Source organism: Thamnophis sirtalis, unplaced genomic scaffold (genome assembly GCF_051295495.1).
Source record: "Thamnophis sirtalis isolate CommonGarterSnake01/CBP01778 unplaced genomic scaffold, rThaSir2_p1.2 scaffold_1, whole genome shotgun sequence".
Taxonomy (NCBI): Eukaryota; Metazoa; Chordata; class Lepidosauria; order Squamata; family Natricidae; genus Thamnophis; species Thamnophis sirtalis.
The window spans coordinates 2,575,001-2,589,183 of NW_028261381.1; the positions used below are offsets into that span (position 1 = coordinate 2,575,001).

Below are 14,183 nucleotides of genomic sequence, written 5' to 3' on the forward strand. Positions count from 1 at the left end.
ATACCATAATATTTAGAGCGGTAAAATACAAAAGGGACTGTGAGAATCCTCCCAAAAACCTTTTCCAGGCTGAAGCTATGAGCTTCAAAAATGACATGTAAAATTATGCATATTAGCACAAAATATCCAAGCTTCATTGAAATATAAATGAGATCTGAATTGCTAGTGATTGATCAAGAAAGAAGTCTTTAAAAAGCATGCAATTTCATGCTTGGAACTATTAGGAAATAAGTTGGGAAAAAAAATATAACAATGCCCTTATGTAAATCTGGGGTGAGATTATATTTGGAATATTGCATATGGTTTCGGTCATCACATCTTAAAGAGATATTATAAAGAAAAGAATGTAGCAATTTGAGCTTCTTTTTAGCTTAGAATAAGAAAGTAAGTAGAAAAATAATAGGAATACGTATGTAAAATCTGCTCTGCTCATCCAACCCAGATGACCGGAGACAAGCAATTAAGAGTTGACCTAGAATCTCACAGCTGCGATGATATCCATAGGCTTACTCTTCATGGAGTCAGCATTTTCTAGTAACCAATTCTGCACACAAGGACCTATTAAAATTTCCCAGAAGGCCATCAGGGACCCTGCTGTGAGATGGGAGGTTATGATAATTATTTAAACGAACAAACAACCGGTTATTATCTATAGAGCCAGATATGATTTGGGCTTGGATACTTTCAAAATCCTATAGAAAATATGTTCATTCAATACAAGCCATAAGGAATGACGCTGCACATTTCTAGAATTAGAAAGGAGCCTTTCTGTGGTAATCCTTCTCTAGCCCCACCCTTGAAATTGGGAGAGTTCACTCCCTTGTAATATTTGGGAGGATAATTGAAACACTGCTGTCCCACAAATACTTTGGGAAATAAATGTTATTTCCAACATAAAAGTAAGTTACCCAGTAAGCTTTTATCAGAGAGTTTATGTTGCATTGTTTCCTTTTCTAATATTAATAACCAACTGTGCTAGTTTGGTCATTATTGTTTCTTATTTTTGTATTATTGTTGCACTTGTAAGCCACAAGGACACCACAACACACCAATGTTCTCATCCAAGTCCTCAACAAACCCTACAGACAATACACCAGAACAGTGTTTCTCAACCTTGGCAACTTGAAGATGTCCGGACTTCAACTCCCAGAATTCCCCAGCCAGCATTCGCGAATGCTGGCTGGGGAATTCTGGGAGTTGAAGTCAGGACATCTTCAAGTTGCCAAGGTTGAGAAACACTGCCTTAGAGTCTATGAACTGAAACAACATAGAGATTTTGAAAATACATGGTAAGAAAGAAAGAAAGAAAGAAAGAAAGAAGGAAGGAAGGAAGGAAGGAAGGAAGGAAAGAAAGAAAGAAAGAAAGAAAGAAAGAAAGAAAGAATATTTCCACAGTGTTTTATGCATTGCCAGGCATAACCACCAGTGAGTCCAATGGATCTTACTTCCAATAGACAGAACAACATTGTCAGGAGGGACCTTGGAGGTCTTCTAGTCCAACCTCCAACTCAATACCATTTCAGATAAATGGTTATCCAATCTCTTCTTTAAAACTTCCAGTATTATGTACCCACAATTTCAGGGCCCATACATATTATTATTAGATTATATTAAACTTTCATACTAGTGTATCCAAAATATCACTAGTTGATAAGATTTTTAATTACAATTAATAAGCAACATTGGAATATAAAACTATCTCACCTTATTATAATGAATAAGATTCCACCGTTTATCCATTAAAAAATAGTTGGAAGACTGGGATTCGGGTATGTTAAAAAATTCCAGACATTCCTAGCACATAAAGACATAAGCATAAGGTAATATTGATTGATCACATGTTCTTCAATTTAGAAAGATATTTATTTTAAATGTATTTTCCTCAGGTAACTGTGGCTAGATCTCTGAATCTTAATAAAAATTAGCTGCCAAGCCTTGCACTGCTACTAAGGCAGTTTTTAGTTAATTAGTGATGCCACTTACGATTGTAACAGGATTTTTTTAAACCCACTGTCATCTTGAATTAATTTCCAAAATCACAATTGAAAGTGATATAATATGCTTGCTTCATATAGAAGGCCTATGGAAATGAGCTTTCTGAGTAATTTAAAGTGCAATAACTAATTAGCTAACTAACAAACAATTAAATGTTTAGGTTTAGGTTTAGTTTATTTGTATGCCGCCCTTCTCCGGGAGGGACTCAGGGCGGCGAACAACTCTATGCGTCCCATCAGATCGCATAGTTGGCCTCCTCCGTATTCCATCTGCCAGTCAGTGCCGACTGGCGACTACTCGGAGGAGAGCCTTCTCTGTTGCGGCTCCGACACTATGGAACAATCTCCCCGTGGAGATTCGTACCCTCACCACCGTCCAGGCCTTCCGCACAGCCCTCAAGAACTGGCTAACCCGTCAGGCCTGGGGATAATCTTATTTTCGCCCCTCCCGAATGCTGAGTGAATGTTGAGTTTTATTGTCTAATTTACTTTGTGCACATTTCTTTTTGGTATTGTCCTACACTCCCCTTCCTTTTTTGATTGTAAGCCGCCCTGAGTCCCCTCAGGGAAAAGGGCGGCCTATAAATAAATAAATCTACAATCTACAATCTACAAAGGGGGGAAAATGGAACATAGAACACAATACACATGATTAAAATAAACAAGAATCATACAGCCATACAAGTCGAGAGGGGAGGGGAACTCATCAACCGCAGGCCTGCCGGCACAGCCAGGTTTTGACGGCTTTCCGGAAGGCCTGGAGAGAGGTGAGGGTCCGGATCTCCGCGGGGAGTTCGTTCCAAAGGGCTGGAGCTGCCACAGAGAAGGCCCTCCCCCGGGTGGTAGCCAGGTGGCATTGGCTGGTGGACGGAACCCGGAGGAGGCCGACCCTGTGTGATCTAATGGGTCTTTGGGAGGTAATTGGCAGCAGGCGGTCTCTCAAGTACCCAGGTCCAATACCATGAAGGGCTTTATAAGTTACGACTAGCACTTTGAAGCGTATCCGGAGACCGATCGGTAGCCAGTGCAGCTCGCGGAGGATAGGTGTAACGTGGGTGTACCGAGGTGCACCCACAATCACTTGCGCGGCTGCATTCTGGACGAGTTGAAGTCTCCGAATATTCTTCAAGGGCTGCCCCATGTAGAGCAAAGTCACTGATAACAGGTTACCCATATACGGTAACTGCCTTGTTTACTGTGTATCTGAGGTAATCTGTCAGACAAATATTATATTAAAGGCAAAATATATGAGCCAAGGTGGCGCGGTGGTTAAATGCAGCACTGCAGGCTGACTGCTAGATCAGCAGTTCAGCGGTTCAAATCTCACCGGCTCAGGGTTGACTCAGCCTTCCATCCTTCCGAGGTGGGTAAAATGAGGACCCGGATTGTTGTTGGGGGCAATATGCTGACTCTGTAAACCGCTTAGAGAGGGCTGAAAGCCCTATGAAGCGGTATATAAGTCTACTGTTATTGCTATTGCTATGTATGATGATCTTTTCACATATTAAAATGTAAAGAAGCTGCTAAATCGGGCTTTCAATAGATAATGTTGTAAAGCCCTAATTCATAAATAGGTACAGGAGCGCAGCCCCTCGTATTATTCCAGATCAATCTTTCTGCCACAAGCTAAGAAGGCTAATGGAGGAGCTTTAATACTGGAAGACTGGAAAATACAACCCACAAAACTTTTTTTTGTCAACATTATTTTAATAATTTGCCAACCTTTAAAAGAGCTTCAAACTGTGTGTCTTCATGGACTGGTAGCTGGGTTGGGATGTCACATTCATTCTGCCCATGAACTACGAGGGTCTTGGTACCTTTAAAAGCATTGATATAGTAACATGTTTGTTTACAAAAAATATATACTTTTGGAATCCTGGATAAATAAAAAATAAATTACTTTATGTCTTAGTCTCCTTCTGAGTTGCTCGGAACATTTTAGATGCTTCTTATTCCGTTACCATTTTTGCTTCTGTACAATATAGTTCAGCTGAAAAAGAGTGACTGTATTGTACAGGGATATTCAGAGAAGCCTCATGCCTGACAGAGAATTTCTCCCTCTCTCTTACCATGCCCAGTATTATGATATTATGCAATGCTGGCTTTCATACATGTGCAGACATGTTTCTTCAAGCATGTGGATATAGCTAGGAAGAAAAGGTAATCCACTTTAGGCTGTAATTGGTAAATGTAGAAGACTCTTTATTGTTATTAATATAGAGGGGATTAAAAGAAAATAACCATGGGGGCTTAATGCAAAATATAATTTTTAAGAACAAGGATTCTTTTTTGTTTGGCTTGCTCATTCAAATCAAAGTAAGTAAGGGAAATCTTTCTATTAGTTTTCTTTTGTTCAAGATAAGGAACCTATTCAAAATATGCCTTGCAATTTATGGAGCTTTTTATGTGAAACTCTTCTTGGTGATAATCCAACACTTATAGTCCGGCCAATTACAAAATTATATCAATTAACACAAACCATTTTCCTAGACTATTTGTGTCTCATTAAGGCTCAAAGACTATCACACAGGATGGTGAACTATATGTCAGTGTTCCAAGTATCATGTAGAATTAAATCAGAGTCCAAGGCAAAATGATCCTTAGAACGCTGACATTATACCAACTCTCGAAATGACATCAGAATCCCACCCAGTTAAAAGTTCATGATCTTGTCCCCACACCCACAATCCATCACACGGTCCAATCTTCTTCTTCCACACTGGCATCCACACCCAGCTGCTTCCGGTCAGGTGTACTGGTGCGGAGACAAAGGATGATCTTGGCTTCTAGTAAAGAATGACAACAATACATTCCACAATCCTACTCCTGTCTATTCCTCCCTCCCATCAACTATACTAATGAAACAGCATAATGAAATAAGAGAAAGTGTGGCAGGCCAAAATTCTAAAAGGAATATAAATGCAGGCCTGACACTATAATGGCAAATTCTTTATATAAGCATAGATCGCAACATATTATAGATGATATAGTCCATTTGCCCAATAGACTTGGGGAAGGAGTAAAGGACAGCCAAAGAAGTTGACCATCATTTCCTCACCAAAAATGTCATGACTATTTTGGTTACTAGGTAAACAAAAAGAAAGATTCAAAAATGAAACAAAGATTCTAAACACATTGAAAAACCTCTTTCAGACTTTCAGATTTTCCCTTTCATTTAGGAATGTCAATGACAGGCAGAAATCTATATACTGAGTCTAAGATTTACATCCCCCTTTTACTCAGGCTGAGTTTAGAAAATGATTGGGAAGAAACATATTATTATAGTTACAAAATAAAGATCAAAGGTCCCTAGGGAAATAAAAATAATGCCTTTTATACCTGGCATTGAGGCGGTAACCAGAAGCTTCACCTCACATTGTTCTTTCTTCATAGTTTGTTTGAGATCCTTGAAGAACAATCCTTCCACATAGCCCACCACTTCCCAAAGAAAGGTCAGGGTGGCTGAAATGGCATCCATGCCCCATTCACATGGTGTGCGCACAAAATACATGATCAGTCCCACCTATGAATCATAAAGTACACGACCTTTATTCCAATCTATAGCAGCAGCTAAGTAGATGGCCAGTGACAAATATGAACATGTGTAAGATTGAGCCAGTAATTGTAAATTTCTCTGTCCGTAATTGTAGTTTGTGCATTGAAAATCTCAGTGGCTATTCCTACCAAAGGTAAGTAAGTAAAATCTTTATTACGGTCAAAGACCAGCAATACACATTAGTTTTTACACTATATTAAAAAATACTAACATTAAAATATAATTAAAAAGTATTGACATTAAAAGTGGATAATAACATAATGGTCCAAAGATTGTTAGAGGTATGTCCAGATAATTGGTACCTCCTACTAAAGGAAAATATGGAATAATTTATAAACTTAATTAAAATACCATGATGGAATTAAAAAAATAAATAGAATACATCTATAATATCTTTCTCTGTTCAAAAGTTTTATTTCTTTTAAAACAAACATTTCATCATTCCTCAATCAGTAAGACATCGAAGTACAATTTTTTGTATGTCAAAATAATTCTAGTTTACCACCAAATTCTTGTCTCACCTAATGCATACAATACATCTATAATATCAATCTCGCTTTTATATTCTCCATAAAGTTCGAATGAAGAAAACCCACTACAAAAAAAAAATGCTAGAAAATGTTATGGCGAGGTTAACATTAAGGCTTCTGCAAATCCTTTCAAAGAGATGCTGCTGCTGTACATGGGAATGAAACACCTTCAAATCACTGACACAATCACATCTTTTTCTAGCTTAATGAACTGCTTCAAAGACTTCTCTTTTGTAAAAAGCCATTTTAGTTGGCTCCCAGAAGAATGAGAAAAGTAATATTTGTACCAATCAAATAGAACTCAACGAAGAGTAGGAACCTTCCCCAGTTTCACAGTCTCTATTGCTAATTTTTCAAAGAAGAGTAAAGAAAGCAAGATAGGTAGTCTGATCACATGACGATTGTAAAACTATAGCATTCTACTAAGACAAGAGTATATAAACTGTGCCACGTGAAAGATTACAGCTATTATTTATTTATTAAATATATATGCTGCCCCTCATTGTTTCAAAGAAGAAATGGACAGATCAGGGTTGGGTTCCAGCCACCATTACTACTGGTTCGGCGTCTGAAAAATTTTGCGCTCCACAAGCGCATTTACACTTAAAATGTTCTGTGCATGCGCACATTAAAAAAGGAATAAAAATTACATTTTTTCAATGACGATTGTTCTGCGCATGTTCAGGAAGAAAATCAAGATGGCGCGAACAATGATAGAACTAGTACGGTCACATTTCTGCCGGAGTTACTACCTATTTGGCCGAACCGGACCGAATAGGTAGGAACTCACCTCTGGGACAGATGCTGCTGAAGGTTACGGTAGATTCATTGGTTTTCCTGCGCATTGCAGAGAGCTGGATCCCTATGTCACTTTCCAACTTCCCAATTCTATGATTCTTTGAGACAAATAGAGGCAGTAAACCAGAAAAAGGCTGTAAGCTTTTATATAGATTTGAAAGCTTTCTGTACATCTAATTTGTGCTCCAAATTCTTGAAGAAGTTAGGATAAAAATAATAATTTTACGCTTTTGAGTATTTCAAGTTTGATCTTAACTTTAAGAATGAAATAAGAGTGACCGCACATACATTTTTTATCTTTTGGAAAGGTACACAGATCGTCTTACTAACTCTGAAATACACAGCATAGATATGACCACCACAAGGAGTAACTTCTTCAGCAAAAAGAAATGGCTGAATTTTTAAAAACCCTTCCTTTTTACAGTCCTGTAATCCCTATTCGGGGTAGTGAAGGCAACTGGATGAAGTGGAGCATTAATGTTTCAGAATATAATTGCCTGAAGTTCGATGTATACACTACAGAAATTCAGTTACATTTTTGATCTTCAGAAAATACCTAGAAAACATATTGACTATAAGAAAGATTGTGCAGGGGCTGTATTTCTTTCATGCAAAATTCACAAATGGTCTGTGCTTCAGATAAGGGCATAATTAATGCTTGCAGTATGGGTTCTGCCCAGGATTCAGAAGAACATACCAAGTAATTGAAGAGGATATGGGACGTCTGGGCAGGGAAGTCTCCAATGTTCAATAAAAGTTTCCTCAGCATATACATCAACTCATCCTGCAGGCAGAGCAGAATTTTTCAATTTCGTTATAGCATAGCAGTCAATTTCACTATTTGCACAGGGATCAATTCGTATATTCTAAGGCAGTGTTTCTCAACCTTGGCCACTTGAAGATGTCTGGACTTCAATTCCCAGAATTCCCCAGCCAGCAAATGCTGGCTGGGGAATTCTGGGAGTTGAAGTCCAGACATCTTCAAGTAGCCAAGGTTGAGAGACACTGTTCTAAGGTGACATAAAATTAAAATCCTTACAAGTTGCAGTATTATGAATGTTTTCCCATATATAGCACAGGAGAACTTTTTCTTACAGGAGAGATGTAACTAGTCTCTACTCTTATCTTCAAACGTTGGATCTCCTTCTGTTCTTTTATTGTATTAGATGTTAACTAGTTTATCTCTAACTTGAATGAACCTTGAGCATCCTTCTCTGGCACTGGCAGGAGATTGGAGATGTTGCCTTCATGTGACCGAGTGGGAGTGAGCTGGCAGTCATGTGACTGGGTGGGCATGGCCAACTTGTAAAATATTGTGAAACTCACTGAACAACGGTCTTGCTTAGCAACCAAAATGTTGGCTCAGAAACTCTGGCATTTGAAGCACGCAAGTCTTAAAGCTGTCAAGTTACAAGACCCTTGCACCCCTAAACCTTTAGGGAAAAAAAACCCCAGGGGTGTTCAAACCTGACAGCTTTAAGACTTGGGGACTTTCAACTTCCAGAATTCCTCCTCCAGTCATGTTGGCTCAGGAACTCTGGCCTTGAAGTGTGCAAGTGTTAAAACTGTCAAGTTACAAGACCCTTGCACCCCTAACCCTTTAGGAAAAAAACCCCAGGGGTGTTCAGACTTGATAGCTTTAAGACTTTAAGGTTTAGATAGGACTCTTAAAGGTGTGCGGGGCGATTGGTGAGCCAGCCAATCAGTAAGCGGCGGGCGGTGCAAGCGTGGTGCAGACGGGCAGGGGGAGGGAGCTGGAACCGGTTCTAAATGGCACGGTAGATTTGTGGAACTGGCAGGAACCCACCCCTAGTCTGATGAGAGGGTGCCCCTTCTTCACCTGCCCCCCTCCCGAGGGGTTCTGATCCAAAAAGGATCTTGAAATTAGTTTGTCGGACAGGGATCATGTGAGGCTCTTCAGAGCTCACATCCCCCATATCTGTTCAGCTGGAGAACTTCCTGCTTCTCCAGGAAGAAACTATTTTTGATCCCACTCTTCTGAGAGGTCAGGGTGGGTAAAATAGAAGAAAGACCTTTGAAATAGCCTCTCTGTGGATATTAAGCTGAGCCATTATTGTTGACCTTTAGGGAGATGTTGAAAAAAAGATTTTTTTCTAATCTAAAAACTATGCCATCTTTTACTTTTTTTTCATTTGTTGCTGTTGCTTTTATTTTTTGTTTTATGCTAACTTAGAGAGATATGATGGATGTTTTGATTGTTATATTATGTACTATAGAAACAACTGATAGCCATTATATTGCACTTGGAATGTAAGTCAAACAAACAGAAAAACAATATCTTGGGACTGTAAGTTACTCTCCCCTGGAAGAGGGTTTTGACTGAGTTCTTATACATGTGTTTATGAAAAGCAGAACCTTTACCTGCCGATTACTGATAGTGAGTTTCTCCAGGAAATGTCGAAGAACTGTGGACGGATCTTCAATGAGACAGTTCCATAAGACTTGTTGAGCCACTGCACTCACTATATGAGACAAAAGGAGGAAACTGACTGGATAAATCAGGGCCTTCAATTGTAACCATTAGTGAAATCAGGGTAACTCCACACAAATAAGCCAGACACATTCCTCCTCCAGATCAGTCTGGTTCCTTAAGCCTGCAGTATCTCTAAGAAGGCATGCAATATGTTGTTAACCTGAAATATTTTTACATGAAATCTTGGGAGGGGTTGCTTAGGATCTTCAGTGTTGTGGGGCTGCTCCAGAGGTGGGTTCCTACCAGTTCACACCTATTCGGTAGAACCGGTTCGTCAAATCTACCGAACCGGTTAGAAGAGGTTCCACCAATGGACCCGGAAAGCAGGCCACACCTACAGAAGAGGGTCCAAATTTTTTTGAAACCCACCATTGCCACACACACACACACACACACACACACACACACAGAGAACAGACTGACAGACAGAGAGAGAAAGCGAAAGAAAGGAAGAAATAAATAAATAAATAAAAAAGAAAGAAAAAGAGTGAGAGAGAGATAAAAAAAGAAAAAAGGGACAGAGACAAAAGGAAAGAGAGAGAGAGAGAGAGAGAGAGAGAGAGAGAGAGAGAGAGAGAGAGAGAGAGAATGGCTGGCAAGCCACTCCCACCAGGTCACATGGCCAGCAAGTCACTCCCACAAAGGAGGCCACACCCACAGAGTAGGTTCCAAAAATTTTTGAAACCCACCATGGGCTCCTCTTAAGTATAACTATATTTACCTGCTTATTGCACTACCTATGCTTTTTAATATGCAGCCAAAAAGGGCAATAAAGCAAAACTTGTTCCTACATTTTCATCAACATTAAAACTTGGGAGCAGTGCGTTACATTTCCCCATTCCATATTTGGGGAAGGGGTAAAATATGTAGAGTTTTACAGTTAAAGGTAAAGCTTATGTAGACTATTGAAGGAGACGGAAAACCACACTAAAGACTATTCGAGAATATTAAAGGATTTCAAATTTTACTCGACTAGCAGTCAATGCAAATGCAAATAAAAAATTTACTAGAACTTTTGACTGAAGAGGGAGGAGGATTAAAAAAATCCACATAGAATTTTTGTTATCAGTCATATGTATTGCCTCACATGCACTATATTATACTGATTGTGTGTATGCTTCTGTGCCCAGCCATTGTCTATGTACATAAAGACTATGCAGCACGTGGATAATAATTTGGGAAAGATTTCATTCAGCCCAGTCATGTGAATGTTGCATCTCCCCTCTGAAGCTGCTCTGTGATCCCAAGAAAAGACACAGTTGCTTCAAAAAATTGCTGAAAAATGCTCCAAAGCAGCATTTTCAAATGGAATCTGAAACTTAAGTATGTGTATATATACCCTACTTTGTTATATTTATACTGATAAATAAATAAAGGGAGACTAGTATAGATCTATTTCAAGCTATTTAGCTCTCATCAGCTAGCCACACCCATGTTGGGAATCGAACCTGTGCTCTATTGCCTCTTAGGCAGATGTGTTAACCATTGAGCTACACAGCTCGACTCCTTATCAGCCAGGCCAGGGTGAAAGGTATATATTTAAAGTCACAACCCCTGGTATGCCCAAATATGGGAGGAATACCCTACTTTGTCTATATCTATAAGACAAAGATTTATGAGAAGAGCAACAAAGAGGATTAGGGGATTGGAGACTAAAACCTATGAAGAACGATTGCAGGAACTGGGTATGTCTAGTTTAATGAAAAGAAGGACAAGGGGAGATATGATAGCATCTTCCAATATCTCAGGGGCTGCCACAAAGAAGAGGGAGTCAAACTATTCTCCAAGGCACCTGAGGGTAGAACAAGAAGCAATGGGTGGAAAGTAATGAAGGAGAGAAGCAACTTAGAACTGAGGAGAAATTTCCTAACAGTTAGAACAATGAATCAGTGGAACAGAAGTTGCCTCCAGAAGTTGTGAATGCCTCAACACTGGAAGTCTTTAAGAAGATGTTGGAGAGCCATTTGTCTGGAACAGTATAGGGTTTCCTGCCTAGGCAGGGGGTTGGACTAGAAGACCTCCAAGGTCCCTTCCAACTCTGCTATTGTATTGTATCTATCAGCTGACACTGCTTGCTGTTAAAAGAAGTACAGATATTTTTAATTGCTTTCCAAAACTTTAAACTAAAAGCGTACCTGCTACTCCATCTTCCCGAACTTCTCCATCTTCCATCAAGTGAACAATTGGGAGTACAGCTGCACAAATGCATGCAGGGAACACGGCCTGTGGGGGTTGTGGCACATGATGATTTGGTGTGTGCTCTGTTGTATGCTCTTCATCTAAAAAAAGATGTGGAAGTAAAGTCCAAATTAATTCTTACATTTCACCCATAGTTATTCCTATTTATCTATATATAACTACTGCTTTGTTGTAAGAAACCCCATGCTGAATAAGAGGCAGATTACTTCAGCATCCACTCATCTAACGAATACCAATTTTGCATTTACTGACAAAACTATTTAAACACTCATAAAGGGTAGAGGTTTCAAAACACAAGTCACCCTTTGTAATGCTTGATTCACGGATCATCCTAAAGATGTGTTTGCTACCGGAACCAGAAATGCTTCTATGTGATTAGCTGCTTATATAAGATGTGTATATGGATTTTATTAAGTTTAGCCGAGGTGGCGCAATGGTTAAATGCAGCACTGCAGGCTACTTCAGCTGACTGCAGTTCTGCAGTTTGGCTGTTCAAATCTCACCGTCTCAAGGTTGACTCAGCCTTCCATCCTTCCGAGGTGGGTAAAATGAGGACCCAGATTGTTGTTGGGGGCGATATGCTGACTCTGTAAACCGCTTAGAGAGGGCTGAAAGCCCTATGAAGCGGTATATAAGTCTAACTGCTATTGCTATTGCTATATGTGAGAAAGAAACCAACTAAAAAATGAACATTAATCATGGGTACAGATCTGGGCACAAGCTACATAGGCATTGTTTGAATGTAAAATAATCTGCCACATTAAATGCCACACAAAATAACAGGTTCTAAAATAATATCACAAGTGAAGGCAAATATACATGTCCATAATGGATAATGATGCAAGGTCAGTAATTTTTAATGTGGATATTATTTTAAAATCCAATCTGGCTTCGTCACCAGGATCAGAGGTTAATCTTCCGAGCTTTTGGACTTGCAGTGGTGCCCATCCTCAGGGACCTTCACACTGCTCCTTCTCTCTAACAGAATGCTAGACAGAATGAAATTTGAAATTTAATAAATTTGTATGCCGCCCAATCCCAGAGGACTCTGGGCGGCTTACAGAGACAAGATTAAAAAAAAATTAAAAATTAAGAATAAAAGATACAGTTATTTTAAAAATAACACACCATCCATTCTGTCTAAGTGGGGCTGGACATTGTTCAACAGCCCCAGGCCTGCCAGAATAGCCAGGTTTTAGTGGCTTTTCGGAAGGCCGAGAGAGTGGGAAGGGTCCGGATCTCTACGGGTGGACAATGGACATGGGTGTTGGCAACCTGCAGCTCCAGAGGCTCTTTCAGCCCTGTCTTCCATTCCTGTCGTGGTAGACAGATGAAAGAGCTGTCGACCTGTCATGGCAGTGGCGATGGCAGAAGCCTTACTGTGGGAGCAAAGGGCCCCTGCCCTTGCGTGCCTCCGTCACATACATTTGCTGTTGGCGCTTCTCGAAGCACCTGGTGCAGCACAGTGAAATTGAACATGCTTCACAATGAAGGAGGCAGGGTTCCCTCCTCCTGGAGCCCATTACGACACAGAGCCACAATGACACCCTGACCTATGCGGTTTGCTCTCTCCTCCCAGATGTTCAGTTGCTTTTCCTGAAGAGCCGCTGGTGTTGTGATGCCCCACCTCCCCACTGACCAGATGTCTTCAACACACTGCTCCTGGGCTCATCGACCTCCGGGCGTCAGAATCCCACTACCCAGCACCAATTCAGGGGTTCCTTCCCCCCCCCCCAGAGAGAGAGGGAGGGAAAGAGAGAGAGAAAGAGAGAGGGAGAAAGAGAGATAGAGGGAGCGAAAGAGAGAGGGAGGGAAAGAGAGAAAGAGAGGGGAGAGAGAGAGAGGAGGAAGGGAAAGAGAGAGATACAGATAGAGGGGGAGATAGAGGGGGGAGAGGAAGAGAGAGAGACAAATAGAGAGATACTGAGAGAGGAGGAGAGAGAGGTGGGGAGAGACACACACAGAGAGAGACACAGAGAGGAGAGAGGGGAGAGAGAAAGATAGAGGGAGGTAGGTAGGTAGGTAGGTAGGTAGGTAGATAGATAGATAGATAGATAGATAGATAGATAGATAGATAGATAGATAATGATAGAGATGAAATAGATATAGATGAGATAGATAGATAGATAGATAGATAGATAGATAGATAGATAGATAGATAGACAGACAGACAGACAGACAGACAGACAGACAGACAGACAGACAGACAGACACACACATACACAGAGAGGGGGGGGGTTATGGTTCCCGGTGTTTTTTAACAACCATTCTCTGCCCTAATGACCAGCTGGGTAGGTGTGGCTAGGGGGTCATGTGACTGGGTGGAAGTGGAGTGACATCAAATTGGTGATGCCCATCCAAGTTTTGTGGCTCCCGGTGTTTTCTTTCCTGTGGGAAATGGGTCCAAATGTCTCCTTGAGTGTTTAAGGTCTAACACATTCCATCAGAGAGAGGTTCCCTGAGAATGGGCTCCAGCACGAGTTTGAAAGCTCAGAAGAATAAACCTCTTGGATGGACCCAGACTGGAGCTTAAAATAATATCCACACATTAAAAATTGTTGATTTAACTCGAGATGATTCCCTGGATAATAAAGTTCTCATCGTGATGAGAA

At 40.4% G+C, this 14,183-nt stretch overlaps 1 protein-coding gene across 1 annotated transcript in view; it reads right to left on the reverse strand.

Annotated features, from left to right (window-relative positions):
• The window catches only part of UNC80 (unc-80 subunit of NALCN channel complex), a 158,316-nt gene that overhangs the window by 46,512 nt on the left and 97,621 nt on the right, over nucleotides 1–14,183 (reverse strand). Inside the window, exons 36-41 of the mRNA XM_087706462.1 lie at nucleotides 11,508–11,651; nucleotides 9,261–9,361; nucleotides 7,576–7,662; nucleotides 5,334–5,517; nucleotides 3,717–3,811; nucleotides 1,705–1,794 (exon numbers count right to left, since the gene is read on the reverse strand). Coding sequence (XP_087562588.1) covers nucleotides 1,705–1,794; nucleotides 3,717–3,811; nucleotides 5,334–5,517; nucleotides 7,576–7,662; nucleotides 9,261–9,361; nucleotides 11,508–11,651 — 701 coding nt within the window. The remainder of the gene's footprint in view (nucleotides 1–1,704; nucleotides 1,795–3,716; nucleotides 3,812–5,333; nucleotides 5,518–7,575; nucleotides 7,663–9,260; nucleotides 9,362–11,507; nucleotides 11,652–14,183) is intronic.